The sequence below is a fragment of the Salvelinus alpinus genome, chromosome 28 (genome assembly GCF_045679555.1).
Source record: "Salvelinus alpinus chromosome 28, SLU_Salpinus.1, whole genome shotgun sequence".
In the NCBI taxonomy this organism is placed as follows: Eukaryota; Metazoa; Chordata; class Actinopteri; order Salmoniformes; family Salmonidae; genus Salvelinus; species Salvelinus alpinus.
The window spans coordinates 7318384-7336140 of NC_092113.1; the positions used below are offsets into that span (position 1 = coordinate 7318384).

Below are 17757 nucleotides of genomic sequence, written 5' to 3' on the forward strand. Positions count from 1 at the left end.
GTAGACCGGCAGTCGAGTGCCAGAGTGGGAGAGCGGGAGTAGGCTTGACACAGTCTTGTTCTTCATTGTAATCAGAGGGCTAAAATTAATACTATGCATACCAGTTTCTCTTGGCTAAGAGTTGAGGAAAGACTGGCTTTGTCACTTCTTGTTTTTATAAGAAACATTAATGTGTTGGAAATTCCAAACTGTTTGCATAGTCAATTTACACAGCACTGACACACACACTTACCAGACATGCCACCAGGGGTCTTTTCACAGTCCCCGGGTCCAGAACAAATTCCAGGAAACATACAGTATTATACAGAGCCATGAGTGCATGGAACTCCCTTCCATCTCATACAGCGCAAGAGAACAGCAAACCAGGTTTAAAAAAACAAATAAAGAAAAACACGAAAAACACGTATTCCCAACCACTATAAACCACAGCCCACATTAACTCCACTCTATCTCTGACAGACTCCACCTAACCACGAACATCCAACACTACTCATTTTAATTCACCCCCCCCCTCATCATTAAATCATTCATATAGTAATTTTAACAGATTTAAAGGGACTCAATGTCTCATCTGCTCCACTTACTGGGCTAAATTACATGTTAAATCCCTATGCCTGTCTATTTGTCAGTTTCAGGCCAAAGTACTCCTCTTCTAGGGCAGGCCCCTGAGACTGACATCTACAGACCAGTGGAGGATTATAATCAGGTATGCGTCCATGGAAACAAGATAAATATGTAAATATACAATACATATTCAGTTTCTCTCTAATCATACGGCCACTCAATCAATGGGAAATCTTTAACTTGTAGGTACCAGGGCTATGTCTGTGAAGCTGTTTCACTTACATTTTCGGCAGTATATTAAGTGTACTTTAACTCCGGGTTGAAGTATCCCCTAGGTACATATCTAGGATCAGCTTCCCCTCCCCCAATCCTACCATTAGTGGGGATAATGCAAAATTGACCCAAAATCAGCATCTGATGTGTAATGACACAGCAACTCTGTGTAATGATGTATATCATCGTATCTTTAGCCAACTTGGTCTCAGAGCATTTCGTATTATTCTGTATGTAAATCTGAGACACTCCATTTAGTATGATATGTTACGTATCGAATGTATTCATTTGTGGATGTCCATCATCCAAATTTTATTTTTATTTAAACTTTATTTAACTTGGTAAATCAGTTAAGAGCAAATCCTTATTTACAATGACGGCCTACCCCGGCCAAACCCTAACCCGGACGACGCTGGGCCAATTGTGCGCCGCCCTACGGGACTCCCAATCACAGCCGGTTGTGATACAGTCTGGAATCAAACCAGGGTCTGTAGTGACACCTCTAGCACTGAAATGCAGTGCCTTAGACCGCTGCGCCACTCGGGAGCCCTTATATGTTACGAATTGCAAAACGTATGATATGTTACGAATTCCTATTTGTTGTGGCTAACGTTAGCTAGGTGGCAAGGTGGCTAACGCTAACGTTAGATAGCTGGCTAACATTAGCTAGGCTAGGGGTTAAGGTTAGGGTTAAGGTTGGGGTTAGGAGTTAGGTTAAAGGGTTTGTGTTAGGGTTAGCGAAAAGGGTTAAGTTTAGGGTTAGGGGAACCTGGGTGTCGGACTCGGACTCGGTCCGGAATCAAAATGAATGACTGCTCAGAATCAGCCCAAGTACATCAGGCCATTTCCGTCTACCGGAATTCAGTCAACTTTGCCGGTATCCTACCAGAATCCCCCCAGAAGTGGCCCGATGCAAATGCAGTTTGTACTGCGATGTAGTGTCTTAGACCGCTGCGCCACTCGGGAGGCTCCATCCACAAGGTTTTTAATGCTTATCAACTGCCTTGCACAAAGTATCAAAATACTACCCAGGACTCTTAAAGAATTTCATTTAAATGTTAATTGTATTTTTTGATCACAGAAACAATTAGAAAATATGGAGATTTTTTTTTTTGAAATGTTAATTATATAAAATAGCCCATGCAATCATCTGCCAGAGAGCAGCCCCAATCGGCCCGAGCCCCAGGTAATACATTTGGGCCAGATAACTCTCACCGGAATCGGCCCGAGCTCAATCCCCGCATCCTAGCCATAAGTAATACTACCAAAGGCGGCCCAGACTCGGGCCACATGACGTCGGCCAAGTCTGACTCTCAGCCGAGTACCCCGACTCTCAGCCGGAATCGGCCTAGATCCACTGTGCTAGCTGGGAAGGGTTAGCTAACATGCTAAGTCGTTGCAAAGTTGTTTATTAATTAGCTAAAATGCTAAAGTTGTCCTCAATGAGATTCAAACACCTTGGGGTTGCTAGACGTTTGCATTATATGGCCTCCCATCCACCCCGACGAACCACCCTCCTTTCGTTTTTGCCTTAAGTAACCTTCTATCTTATGAAACCATACCAATCGTAACATATCATACTCATTTGAGTGTCCCAGATTTAAGTTTACTATGTTACGTACAGTCTATGAGACCAGTCCGCTTTATCAAGTCTATTATAACAAGGGGTGCGTTTGTAAATTCACTTTGGAGTGACTGAGTGCGATCAGAGTGCGCTCGTAAATTCAGACCGTTGTCAGATTGTCCATTCGTAAATTCAGAGCGTTGTCAGATTGTCCATTCGTAAATTCAGAGCGTTGTCAGATTGTCCATTCGTAAATTCAGAGCGTTGTCAGATTGTCCATTCGTAAATTCAGACCGTTGTCAGATTGTCCATTCGTAAATTCAGACCGTTGTCAGATTGTCCATTCGTAAATTCAGAGCGTTGTCAGATTGTCCATTCGTAAATTCAGACCGTTGTCAGATTGTCCATTCGTAAATTCAGACCGTTGTCAGATTGTCCATTCGTAAATTCAGACCGTTGTCAGATTGTCCATTCGTAAATTCAGAGCGTTGTCAGATTGTCCATTCGTAAATTCAGAGCGTTGTCAGATTGTCCATTCGTAAATTCAGAGCATTGTCAGATTGTCCATTCGTAAATTCAGACCGTTGTCAGATTGTCCATTCGTAAATTCAGAGCGTTGTCAGATTGTCCATTCGTAAATTCAGAGCGTTGTCAGATTGTCCATTCGTAAATTCAGACCGTTGTCAAATTGTCCATTCGTAAATTCAGAGCGTTGTCAGATTGTCCATTCGTAAAGAGCGCACACTGGACATTCTGGCCAAGGAGTAGGGTTGATCCCAGCATTCTGACCACACAATGCAGTCAAGCAGGTTAAAGGTTAAATAAAATAAAATAAATTAGAAAGCACCCAAGCTAACTGGCTAACGTTGGCTAGCTTGCCAGCTACTTCCAGACACAAATGAGAGAACACTTCACTCTGACCATTTTACTCGCCCTAGCAGAGCTGGTTAGGCTGTTTTCATGTTATCCAGAGCGTTGGTGACTGCAACTGTGCTGCTGGCAACAATTTAAATACGCCTTTTTGTCGACGTTTAACCACACCGGCCATATTCAACGGGTGTTGAGCATTCGTAAATGAATCAGTTATTTTGCACTCTGGCACACTCAGACGAGAGTGCTCTGAAATCGGAGGAGTGCTCTGAAATCGGAGGAGATAACCAGAGCAAATTTACGAACGCGCCCAAGAGCATTGCTATAAGGTACCATTCTCTCTCAAGTGAAGGAGGTCCCTGAGGTCCCTGCCACCCTCGGACAAGGTGAGGTCATAGGTCAAAGGTGACACAACGATGACACTACTCAATACGAGCCAAGAAATCAGAACACTGCAATTACTATGCACTACACAAGGAATTAATATGCACTACACAAGCATACTTTGACAAACTAGCGAAACGCCTGACCAGTTTTTCTTACATTTTGCTGTGTGAATATCGAGAGGTTGAGAGGTATTGTTAAGATGTCCTCTCTCCTCTCTCCACCCCCCATTATGCTGTCATGTTCCACGGCAGGAATGGAAAAAAAGATGCTATGTCACTCCCTTGCTATTGTGTCTGCAGCGTGGGATTGACGTCACTAAATGAATCTCCCGAAAGAAGAAAGCAGAGGCCAAGAGATTCAGGAAGGAAAAGAAAGAGGCCAGGAAAGCCAAAAGAAAAAAGGAAAAAGAAGAACGCCCAGGAACTGGTGAGGAGGAGTGACACTGAAAAGATAGGGAGAATACCAGTCTGTTTGTATAGTGTAATCCACTAATAGGGTCTAAGGTTAGGATAGTATTGGATTAATATGCAGGTAATGTGATGGGTGGGTGTCCACTGAATGATCCTTCCATGTGTTCTCCTGTCCAGGAGGGGGAGCCAGTCAGTTCAGAGAAGGATGTGGAGAAGGATCTAATCATGTCCAATCTAATGTTATTTGTCACATGTTTAGCAGATGTTATTGCGGGTGTTATTGCTTGTGATGCAATGTGAGATGCTGTCTGCCTGTTGTCATACAGGTTGAGTAAGATTCAATAATGCTTTACTGCTATGACTGCAGAAATGCAATGTTCTCAAAACGAGACACACAATTCATATTTTTTTTCGCTCTGACCCCGACATTTGACCTCTCTCTGGTGCTGTTTCAGATCCAAAGGGACTACAGTGATATCGGTGGGGAGGTAGTGGATGTCAGAGTGAGGGTTACATTTTCAATTTACTATTATCAAAACCTTCATGCTGAACATGCAGCATCGTAACGGTAATGCATTCCGTGGATGCGGAAAATAGCATTGTTTGTGTGTGTTTCCCATAACGTTTTTACAGCTATTTACTTTGATTATCTTATGTAATTAGGGAAATTGCTTATCATGACTGATTATATAGGCAAAATCACTAAAGCGGCCAATGTTTATCTAGGAATGTTGATTAACCATAATTATGAATGTTGAATCCCTCCTCTCACTCTTCTCCTCTTCCTTCCTCTATCCCCCTACATCTGTCCCGCTCCCACCCTGTCTCTATCCCCCTACATCTGTCCCGCTCCCACCCTGTCTCTATCCCCCTACATCTGTCCCGCTCCCACCCTGTCTCTATCCCCCTACAGCTGTCCCGCTCCCACCCTGTCTCTATCCCCCTGCATCTGTCCCGCTCCCACCCTGTCTCTATCCCCCTGCATCTGTCCCGCTCCCACCCTGTCTCTATCCCCCTGCATCTGTCCCGCTCCCACCCTGTCTCTATCCCCCTGCATCTGTCCCGCTCCCACCCTGTCTCTATCCCCCTGCATCTGTCCCGCTCCCACCCTGTCTCTATCCCCCTGCATCTGTCCCGCTCCCACCCTGTCTCTATCCCCCTGCATCTGTCCCGCTCCCACCCTGTCTCTATCCCCCTGCATCTGTCCCGCTCCCACCCTGTCTCTATCCCCCTGCAGCTGTCCCGCTCCCACCCTGTCTCTATCCCCCTGCATCTGTCCCGCTCCCACCCTGTCTCTATCCCCCTGCAGCTGTCCCGCTCCCACCCTGTCTCTATCCCCCTGCATCTGTCCCGCTCCCACCCTGTCTCTATCCCCCTGCATCTGTCCCGCTCCCACCCTGTCTCTATCCCCCTGCATCTGTCCCGCTCCCACCCTGTCTCTATCCCCCTGCATCTGTCCCGCTCCCACCCTGTCTCTATCCCCCTGCAGCTGTCCCGCTCCCACCCTGTCTCTATCCCCCTGCAGCTGTCCCGCTCCCACCCTGTCTCTATCCCCCTGCAGCTGTCCCGCTCCCACCCTGTCTCTATCCCCCTGCATCTGTCCCGCTCCCACCCTGTCTCTATCCCCCTGCATCTGTCCCGCTCCCACCCTGTCTCTATCCCCCTGCATCTGTCCCGCTCCCACCCTGTCTCTATCCCCCTGCATCTGTCCCGCTCCCACCCTGTCTCTATCCCCCTGCATCTGTCCCGCTCCCACCCTGTCTCTATCCCCCTGCATCTGTCCCGCTCCCACCCTGTCTCTATCCCCCTGCATCTGTCCCGCTCCCACCCTGTCTCTATCCCCCTGCATCTGTCCCGCTCCCACCCTGTCTCTATCCCCCTGCATCTGTCCCGCTCCCACCCTGTCTCTATCCCCCTGCATCTGTCCCGCATCCCACCCTGTCTCTATCCCCCTGCATCTGTCCCGCTCCCACCCTGTCTCTATCCCCCTGCATCTGTCCCGCTCCCACCCTGTCTCTATCCCCCTGCATCTGTCCCGCTCCCACCCTGTCTCTATCCCCCTGCATATCTCTCTCTCTCTCTCTCTCTCTCTCTCTCTCTCTCTCTCTCTCTCTCTCTCTCGCGAAACTGGAAAGATAATGATTAGTCAGTGAGAAAGTCACTAAAGTGTGTCTCTTCTCCTCAATCCACAACGCTGTGCTTTACTGTCAGACAGACAGGGCCCAGATGGACAGTGATGACGAGGTGAAACACACACGAGCACGACACGTGCACACACACGGATGCCCCCATTCTCATCGACGGGGCTGCAGTGGAGCAGGTTGAGAGCTTCAAGTTCCTTGGTGTCCACATCACCAACAAACTAGCATGGTCCAAGCACACCAAGACAGTCGTGAAGAGGGCACGACAAAACCTACTCCCCCTCAGGAGACTAAAAAGATTTGGCATGGGTCCTCAGATCCTCAAAAGGATCTACAGCTGCACCATCGAAAGCATCCTGACTGGTTGCATCACTGCCTGGTATTTTTTCTTATTATTTATTTTTATAATTTTTTTATTATTTTTTCTATTTTTTACCGTTATTTTACCAGGTAAGTTGACTGAGAACACGTTCTCATTTGCAGCAACGACCTGGGGAATAGTTACAGGGGAGAGGAGGGGGATGAATGAGCCAATTGTAAACTGGGGATTATTAGGTGACCGTGATGGTTGAGGGCCAGATTGGGAATTTAGCCAGGACACCGGGGTTAACACCCCTACTCTTACGATAAGTGCCATGGGATCTTTAATGACCTCAGAGAGTCAGGACACCCGTTTAACGTCCCATCCGAAAGACGGCACCCTACACAGAGCAGTGTCCCCAATCACTGCCCTGGGGCATTGGGATCTTTGTTTAGACCAGAGGAAAGAGTGCCTCCTACTGGCCCTCCAACACCACTTCCAGCAGCACCTGGTCTCCCATCCAGGGACTGACCAGGACCAACCCTGCTTAGCTTCAGAAGCAAGCCAGCAGTGGTATGCAGGGTGGTATGCTGCTGGCATACCAGTTGCTGGTATGGCAACTGCTCGTCCTCCGACCGCAAGGCGGGTAGTGGGTAGTGACAGAGGTTAGTGCGAACGGTCCAGTACATCACTGGGGCCAAGCTTCCTGCCATCCAGGACCTCTATACCAAGTGGTGTCAGAGGAAGGCCCTAAAAATTGTCAAAGACTCCAGCCACCCTAGTCATAGACTGTTCTCTCTGCTACTGCATGGCAAGCAGTACCGTAGCGCCAAGTTTATGTCCAAGAGGCTTCTAAACAGCTTCTACTCCCAAGCCATAAGACTCCTGAACACCTAATCAAGTGGCTACCCAGACTATTTGCATTGCCCCCCCCCCCCCCCCCCCCCCTCTTTTACACCGCTGCTACACTCTGTTGTTATTATCTATGCATGGTCACTTTAATAACTCCACCTACATGTACATATTACCTCAGTTACCTCGACAAACCGGTGCCCCCGCACATTGACTCTGTACCGGTATCCCCCTGTATATAGTCTCGCTATTGTTATTTTACTGCTGCTCTTTAATTACTTGTTACTTTTATTTCTTATTCTTATCTGTATTTTTTAAACTGCATTGTTGGTTAGGGGCTCGTAAGTAAGCATTCCGCTGTAAGGTCTACACCTGCTGTATTCGGCGCATGTGACTAATCAAATTTGATTTGATATTTGATTTGAAGTACATGCATGCACCACAAGCGCACACACACACTCACAATGACTCACATTCTTTTACAGTTTATAACCTGTTTATATTGTACAAAACATTAGAAACACCTGGTTAAAGGTTAAAGAAGGATTTTTAAGCCTTGAGACAATTGAGACACGGATTGTGTGTGTGCCCTTCAGAGAATGAAAGGGCAAGACAAAATATACGTGTCTTTGAATGGGGTACTTTGAATGGGGTAGTAGGTGCCAGGCGCACCGGTTTGAGTGTGTCAAGAACTGCAAACTCTGCTGAGCTTTTCACGCTCAATAGTTTCCATCTGTATCAAGAATGGTCCACCACCCAAAGAACATCTGGCCAGCTTGAAATGACTGTGGGAAGCATTGGAGTCAATATGGGCCAGCATCCCTGTGGAACGCTTTCGACTCCTTGTAGAGTCCATTCCCTGACGAATTGAGGCTTGGGGGAAAATGGGTTGTAGCTCAATATTAGGAATGTGTTGTACACTCAGTGTATAGACAAAGGGTTCTTTACAAAAAAATGTGTTTTGTGGGGTTTAGGTTTTGGTTGCTGGCAGCTCTGTTTTAGTGTTTAGTTGCATGCATGGTTCTTTTTCAGCTCCACAGGGAGATCTTACATGTTTATGGTAGTTGTTCAGGAAACACAGTCAGGGAACGTTTTACGAGTGATCTGTCAGGTTATACTGATAAATGCTGAAAACCCTTATCTGAAACAGTCCAGTGGCTCTATTTGATCAAATCTAACACAACGGTAAGGTAGCGATATATGTTCAGAAATACTTTTGCTATTTTCACAGACGGAATTGTGAGTGCAATAGCTGGCGGTGGCTCGAAAGGGCTGGGTTTTGATTAACAAACAAGTTTTATGTGTGATGACTGGCCAATCAACACATTCCATAGCCTAATACTGCATGCATTTGTATGAAGTTCTGTAGGTTATTGACGGGCTTTGCGTTGTCATCAACTACAATTCAACTGGAGGCATGGAATATACTTGTCCTGGTCCATTGTGGCATCCTAGTCCATTGTGGATTGATACTACAGTTTATTAAATAGTATAGGCTACAGTAGAGTAATAGCAACAGTAGGTGGTAGATCAGCTTTAATATTGCAGATAGATTGTAGCGTCCATCAATGTAATTGTCTGCATCATGTCTACTTCCAGCTTATCCATACTGTACACATTTTACGGACACAAATCTATTTGACAATAGTTATATTTTGTTTGTTTTTCGTCCTGTCCTTCCTCTACCCTCAACCTCTCTCATCTATTTCGGATGTCCATCCAGTTTGATTTCTATTTTCCATATATTTTTAACTGTTTTGTTTCACCAAAGTTCTGAACCTATTTACATTTTACAGACACAGTATATTTTACATGAGTTATCTTGTTGTTATTAGTCCCACCCTTTAGCTCCATTCAACCCCTACCATCTATCTCTTAAATGAAACTGGTACACTCTTTTATTTATCACCATTTTCTTTAAACAAACTGTGGTCTTTAATGCAGGGCCGACAGACAAGTTCCTCACATCCAGTGTTTGCTCAATAACCTTTTGGAGTGTTGGCAGTCAACATTGTTGTAATTGGCTTCAACGAGCCTAGCCTACATGTCTATACACATCGCACTTCTCCTAAAATAAAAAATGCCAGGCTCCAGTAAACTGTATCGTATGTGTGAGGCACGTTCTCAATAAGCAAAATATTACCTAGGCCTACCGTTGATACTGCATTATAGGACTGAATAATTGAAATAAGTTTGGAGGAGCTCGTCTTTGGTAACCTGAGGAGATGGGTTCTTTGAAGATGAGGATGGATACTTGAACAAGAGAAAATGAAGTACGCAGGTAGACATATGTGTGTATGTTTTAGGATGTGCAGTATACTTTCAATTCAATGGACTCATTTAAACACCTTTTATGGATAGGCTACTTGGCAAGGATAAAAAAGAAAAGATGCATTGCTGTTGAACCAGCCTTAGTAGTCTAGGCCTATGGTAAGGGTAGCCTATGGAGGGATTGATATTAGTAGGAAAACAAGCAATCTGTTTTTTAAAACGACAGCTATACTCGAAAGGTGAAATGAAGTAGCATATGCAGGTATGTGAATAGTGAATAGTGACAAAGCACGAGGGCAAAAAATCTTAGCAGACCATTTAAAACCACTTTGTTCATAGGCTATTTGGCTAATGGCCAGCATAAGAAAAAGTACCCATGAGATGCTGCTAAACCAGCCTTGATTAAGGGGAGGGTATGGTATAAAACACAAGGAAAATGTAGTTATATGTATCGATACCATTCCATTCAATCAATTCCAGACATTACTATGAGCCTGTCCTCCCCAATTAAGGGGCCACCAGCCGCCTGTGAGACGTACTTATTAGCAAGTTCAGAATGCTTGACATTCATACTTGTGTACTCATATTTTTGGACACTGAAAGAAAGTAAGAAAGAAACAATGTATCACAAAGAGACACACGAACCTTGAGACACCTAGATCGATGTACATTGAAACAAAATAATATACTTCGATGACTTTCCAACAACCAAATAGATACACCTTTGGGTAAACTTTTATATTGAAAAATATTTACATATTCTGTGCTAAATAAAGGATTGTATATTTATTGTTTAAATTGTTAATAAATATTTTTAAAATGTATTTTAAGAGATTTTGTTTAACAAGTAATATTTTGGTTTCTCAAAAAGAGGGGACTATTTTGTTCCACTGGTCCTGGGGCCCTTGTTAAGGTCAACGGAATTTGAAATGTAGTCAAATAAAAAAAGGCCCATAATAGTGTCAATCAAAATAATGACTGAATGTTCAATATTATCTGCATGTGCTGTGTCATGTAGTTTTAATTTACTAATGTACAGTACCAGTCAAAGTTTGAACACACCTACTCATTCAAAGGCTTTTCTTTATTTTTACTATTTTCTACATTGTAGAATAACAGTGAAGACATAAAAGCTATGAAATAACACATACGGAATCATGTAGTAACCAAAAAAGGATTAAACAAATCAAAATATATTTTAGATTCTTCAAAGTAGCTACCCTTTGCCTTGATGACAGCTTTGCACACTCTTGGCATTCTCTCAACCAGCTTCACCTGGAATGCTTTTCCAACCGTCTTCAAGGAGTTCCCACATATGCTGAGTACTTGTTGGCTGCTGTTCCTTCACTCTACTGTCCAACTCATCCCAAACCATCTCAATTGGGTTGAGGTCAGGGGATTGTAGAGGCCAGGTCATCTGATGCAGCACTCCATCACTCTCCTTCTTGTTCAAATAGCCCTGACACAGCCTGGAGGTGTGCTTTGGGTCATTGTCCTGTTGAAAAACAAATGATAGTCCCACTAAGCGCAAACCAGATGGGATGGCGTATCGCTGCAGAATTCTGTGGTAGCCATGTTGGTTAAGTGTGCCTTGAATTCTAAATAAATCACTGACATTGTCGCCAGCAAAGCACCCACACACCATCACACCTCCTCCTCCATGCTTCACGGTGGGAACCACACATGCGGAGACAATCCGTTCACCTACTCTGTGTCTCACAAAGACACGGCAGTTGGAACCAAAAATCTCAAATTTAGACTCATCAGACCAAAGGACAGATTTCCACCAATCTAATGTCCGATGCTCGTGTTTCTTGGCCCAAGCAAGTCTCATCTTCTTATTGGTGTCCTTTAGTAGTGGTTTCTTTGCAGCAATTCGACCATGAAGGCCTAATTCACACAGTCTCCTCTGAACAGTTGATGTTGAGATGTCTGTTATTTGAACTCTGTGAAACATTTATTTGGGCTGCAATCTAAAGTGCAGTTAACTCTAGTAAACTTATCCTCAGCAGCAGATGTAACTCTGGGTCTTCCATTCCTGTGGCGGTCCTCATGAGAGCCAGTTTCATTATAACGCTTGATGGTTTTTGTGACTGCACTTGAAGAAACTTCTTCAACTTCTTGAAATGTTCCTTATTGACTGACCATGTCTTAAAGTAATGATGGACTGTCATTTCTCTTTGCTTATTTGGGCTGTTCTTGCCATAATATGGACTTGGTCTTTTACCAAATAGGGCTATCTTCTGTATACAACCCCTACTTTGACACAACACAACTGATTGGCTCAAACACATTAAGAAGAAAAGAAATGACACAAATTAACATCTAACAAGGGCACTGCGTTCATCCACCTCTGGCCTGCTCGCCTCCCTACCTCTGAGGAAGTACAGTTCCCGCTCAGCCCAGTCAAAACTGTTCGCTGCTCTGGCACCCCAATGGTGGAACAAACTCCCTCACGACGCCAGGTCAGCGGAGTCAATCACCGCCTTCCGGAGACACCTGAAACCCCACCTCTTTAAGGAATACCTAGGATAGGATAAAGTAATCCTTCTAACCCCCCCCCCCCCTTAAAAGAGTTAGATGCACTATTGTAAAGTGGTTGTTCCACTGGATATCATAAGGTGAATGCACCAATTTGTAAGTCGCTCTGGATAAGAGCGTCTGCTAAATGACTTAAATGTAAATGTAAATGTAAACAAGGCACACCTGTTAATTGAAATAGATTCCAGGTGACTACATTATGAAGCTGGTTGAGAGAATGCCAAAAGTGTGCAAAGCTGTCATCAAGGCAAAAGGGTGGCTACTTTGAAGAATCTCAAATATAAAATATATTTAGATTTGTTTAACACTTTTTTTGGTCACTACATGATTCCATATGTGTTAATTCTTAGTTTAGATGTCTTCACTATTATTCCACAATGTAGAACAAAGTAAAAAGAAAGAAAAACCCTTGAATGAGTAGGTGTGTCCAAACTTTTGGACTGGTACTGTAGCTAAAAGCTTGTGATCAGGATGCAGAAGCATGATGTACAGGGAAGTTGTTTTCTCATGCTCTACCACCGAAGGCAGCGTTCGTTCGGAGTGTCAACACCATATGCATGCTGCCTATATCTCGTAAAGGAACAGTGTCACAAGAAAGTGTTACAAAAGACTGTTTCCGTATCCTTACCCATGCATTAGACTAAAATATCCACATCCAAACCCATGTATGTACACCATTCCAGGGCATCATAATTACTTTACTTTTCTCCTTTATGTACCCTAATGCTTTCTTACTATGTAACGTACCTTTCACTAATAATGGTGACCAAGACAATAATAGCGTCAATGCAAAATGCAGGGCTCGCAAGTTTCTCAGCATATCTTGGAAAGACATGCCTTGGTGGAAGTATCGGGTCTGCTTAGAAAAACCTGTACAACCACATTGAGGTGTTCAAGCGATCAATTGCTATGGTGCTTAACAGGACTTTCTCTTTCTCTTTCCCCCTCTCTCTGCGTGGGAGTCTCTCTCCCTCTCTCGCTCTCTCTCTCTGTGTATGTGTGTGCTTGCGCAAGGCATGTGTGTATGTGTATGAGAAAAAGAAAGAACATTCCATTTCCATAGAAAAAAGGCTGACTAATGTTCCAGAGCTGCACAACCGTAACAATCTGTAATTGAAACGGGACAAATCCAGTATTTGAACATGAACATTTAACAACAAATGTTAATTCTGTTTATTCTGGGCCTCCAGCAAAACATAATCAATTTTATTCACCCATTATCTGTTTTCCCATAACCTCTAGCTAATACCAGCTCTGCTCTGGACATGCAGAACACATGCGGAATGACAGATGCAAAAAAATATATATATATAGACAGAGAACGAGAGAGAGAGAAATTGAAATGAGAGAGCGAGAGCGAGAGAGGGGGGGGGCGGGGAGACCCCATTTGGGGCTCAGCAGAAGGACAGAGCGGGTAAAGAGGAGGTCTAGTACTAAAAGGTGCCTCCGCCACTGGGAAACGGGTTTCAGTCAGTGTGTATTGATGTTTCCTCGCGCACGCCTCTCTACATTCTTCAGCCTACGAGCGGCCACGCAACATCAGCAGAGAGCGCGGAGAAGGCAGAGCCGTCTGTGAGAAAGCGCAACTTTACAAACCTTTCAGGACATAAGGTTGGTCAACTTTTTTTGGACATTCATCATCATTAAAAAAACAAGTCCTGCATGCATTACTTCCATTAACAGCCCCTGAATACTGTTTCAACAGATAAAATGTTGCTCCTTATAACAATGTGACAAATGTGACGGGAATGCCAATTACATCACAAAAATGTCACGTTTCGTTACATTGTTATAAGTAGCAACATGGTTGTTGAAACAATATTCAGAGGTGGACGGGGGACCCATATGGCCCAATGTAAATATCACATTCAGCCTGTCAAAAATAACATCAAAGGGTTTCTGTCATTTCTGGTTAAATATTTGTCACAGCTACAATGGGGGAGGGAGGTAGAGTTTTTTTGTAGGCTATTTTACGCCACTTATGACAGCGCCAAAGCTGTTAGTGTGAGTCGACAGTGTCACATCATGTCCCTTGAGACTTTAATCTATCTAGGCCCTATCTACCAATATTTTTTATCAGTGGCACTGCCATCAATACATCATTGACTCAAAAGCTATTCCAAGGCGCACATTGAATAAAATGTACATTTGGTATCACAAGCCTACATAAACTTGACGTAGGTTATTATTAGGCAATAGCTGAAACTAGACCTCCGGAAATAGCGCGGTCTATTTTTACTGACAGACCCTTTTCCACGACATTCATTCTAGCCTACATTCTGTCTTATCTAACTATGCTGTTCAAGTATAGACACCTGAGTTGATTAACCGTTCACAGGATTGGTTAACTCGAGATTGCTAGGGTCTCCACCGAGCTAGGGAAATATGCTTTTAGTTTTAATGCACTATATTGCCGGAACCAAATTCAAAATACATTTTCATCTTGATGTTCTTGTGCCGTTCTGCAATTTTAAGTATTGATTGGGGACTTATTTGTGGAGGAATGTAACTGTCTTTCTGGTTGATTTGTGATGTTTTATTTGTGATTCCCATGACTGTATTTTAGTATTTTAATGTGTATACGTTTGGGCATAATGTGTAGGCTTACATTTTTGTTGTATATACACGTTTGTAAAAGAGACCTAGTGTTACGGAGTTCAGTTTGATAGATAATCAACTAGCTGGGCTGTTCCCTGGACCCAGTATGTAGGGGTTGTACAATGCTTGAACAATGCTATTGAACTTGACAATTGTGTCTGTCTTTATTCTTTAATCTAACATATCATACAAGAACACCTAGGTCTCAATATGTTTTCCCTGTTAAAATAAAGGTTCTATAAAAACTCACTCACCTTGACTGCACTGTAGCCTGTTGTTACTGTAACATAGCCTATATGGCAACCCATTTGCACTTGCCTTTGCCATAAAACTCAGCTGCGGCGCATGGAGGGGGTGGGGGTTGTAGTGGAGGCTGAATGTGACCACAGTCATCTGGGGAGAGGAGATTTGAACTAGGTTTATGGTTCCTTGACTTATGTCGCTGTATCAAATTGAAAACATTCCTTTGGAGCCGCTGAGTTGCTTTCTGCTGAGTGCCAGCCGGAGAATGATTGAAAAATAGCAAACAATGAATGTCTTGGTCACTTTTCGCTGGTCTGTCATATCTGTACAGCATCGACCTACTATCCGTTCTCCCTGTTTATGTTGCAGCGTGGGTCCTAGGCGTCTACATGCCCGAACCAGAAGATCCGCGGCGGACTCCGCAAGGTGTCTCCTACGCCGACCTGAAGCACTTCGTCAACGCCGATGGACAGCACTTGTTCTGCCGCTACTGGGAGCCAGAGGCCCCCCCAAGGTCAGTGGATGAAATGTTATGTGAGGTGTTAAACCGGACATGTATGTTATGCTAGAGACTGTGATAGATTCAACTAAAATAGAACCTAATGTTCTCCATTCAGTGAGTTATATGCTCCTGTGCTTGCCCCCTGCTCCCTCATCCCATAAAACCCATCTAAAATAGAACAGATTCCACTACATCAGAGAGTTGGCACTGGAAACAGAGAGGCCCACACAACATCTGGACTGTGGTGTCACACCAAACCATGGAGCCTGCAGTGTAACAGACTCACCCTCGCTCCGGTTTCATTTTACATTTGAGTAATTTAGCAGAGTGAAGAAGGGCACATCTACATATTTTTCACCTCGTCAGCTCAGGGATTCGAACCAGCAACCTTTCAGTTTCTGACCCAAGGCTCTTAACCACGAGACTTTTTAGTTTTCTATAAACCACCACTAGTGATGTGATCATGTTCCTTGTTTGTGGGCGTATTGAGAATCTGTCTCGCATCACACACACAGCTCCTGTCATATAGGCTAGGCTACAACATGTCACTGCGCTATTCTTTTGATAAGAATGGCGTCGGAGAAGATGGTTGCCGTTTTACGGTCTCCTAACCAATTGTGCGATTGTGTGTGTTTTTTCGAGTTATTTGTAACTTATTTTGTACACCGTCTCTTATGGCCGAAAAGAGCTTCTAGATATCAGGACAGCGATTACTCACCTCATACTGGATGAAGACTTTTTCTTTAACTAGTCGGACATGAAGGATTTACTTCAGACACTTGACAAGGCCCAAATCCCCGTGATTCGCATGAGAAAGAGACAGAGATATTTGGGATGTAGGTCGGGGTGCCTTGTAAGGATTCGACGGCAAGTGGATAATCTGCCTCCACCATCAGTCCTACTAGCCAATGTACAATCATTGGATAACAGAATAGACAAGCTATAATCACGAATATCCTACCAACGGGACATTGAAAACTGTAATATATTATGTTTCACCGAGTCATGGCTGAACGATGACATGAATAACATACAGCTGGCGGGGTTTACACCGCCTCCGGTAACACAAGGGGTGGTGGTATGTGTATACTTGTAAACAACAGCTGGTGCACAAAATCTAATATTAAGGAAGTCTCAAGGTTTCGCTCGCCCGAGGTAGAGTATCTCATGATAAGCTGTAGACCACACTATTTACCAAGAGAGTTTTTATTTATATTTTTCGTAGCTGTCTATTTACCACCACAAACCGATGTTGGCACTAACATCTCTCAATGAGATGTATAAGGCAATACGCAAACAGGAAACGCTCATCCAGAGGCAGCGCTCCTAGTGGCCGGATAATTTAATGCAGGGAAACTTAAATCCATTTTACCTCATTTCTACCAGCATGTTAAATGTGCAAGCAGAGTAAAATAAATCTAGACCACCTTTACTCCACAAACAGAGATGCATACAAAGCTCTCCCTTGCCCTCCATTTGTCAAATCTGATCATAATTTTATCCTCCTGATTCCTGCTTACAAGCAAAAGCTAAAGCAGGAAGCACCAGTGACACGGTCAATAAAGAAGTGATCAGCTGACGCAGTTGCTAAGCTACAGGACTGTTTTGATAGCACAGACTGGAATGTGTTCCGGGATTCTTCCGATGGCATTGAGGAGTACACCACATCAGTCACTGGCTTCATCAATAAGTGCATCGATGATGTCGTCCCCACAGTGACTGTACGTACATACCCCAACCAGAAGCCATGGATTACAGGCAACATTCGCACTGAGCTAAAGGGTAGAGCTGCCCCTTTAAGGAGAGGGACTCTAACCCGGACGCTTATAAAAAAAAAACGCTATGCCCTCCGACGAACCATCAAACAGGCAAAGCGCCAATACAGGACTAAGATCGAATTGCAGTACACCGGCTTCAACACTTGTTGGATGTGGCAGGACTTGCAAACTATTACAAACTACAAAAGGAAGCACCTCCACGAGCTGCCCAGTGACACAAGCTTACCAGACGAGCTAAATTACTTCTATGCTCGCTTCGAGGCAAGCACCACTGAAGCATGCATGAGAGCATCAGCTGTTCCGGATGACTGTGTGGTCACGCTCTCTGTAGCCGCTCTGAGTAAGACCTTTAAACAGGTCAACATTCACAAGGTCGCAGGGCAAGAAGGATTACCAGGATGTGTACTCCAAGCATGCGCTAACCAACTGGCAGGTGTCTTCACTGACATTTTCAACCTGTCC

The 17757-nt window shown here is 44.2% G+C and overlaps 1 protein-coding gene across 2 annotated transcripts in view; it reads left to right on the forward strand.

The window, feature by feature from the left end:
* Window positions 1-13585: 13585 nt before the first annotated feature.
* Window positions 13586-17757, forward strand: part of LOC139557059 (monoglyceride lipase-like) — a 36445-nt gene continuing 32273 nt past the window's right edge. The window contains exons 1-2 of one of the 2 annotated variants that reach the window (XM_071371383.1): window positions 13586-13785; window positions 15385-15529. In XM_071371383.1, coding sequence (XP_071227484.1) covers window positions 15405-15529 — 125 coding nt within the window. In that variant the 5' untranslated portion in view covers window positions 13586-13785; window positions 15385-15404. Of the gene's footprint in view, window positions 13786-15365; window positions 15530-17757 lie in introns of those variants that run through there. The other variant, XM_071371382.1, reaches the window with a different exon arrangement.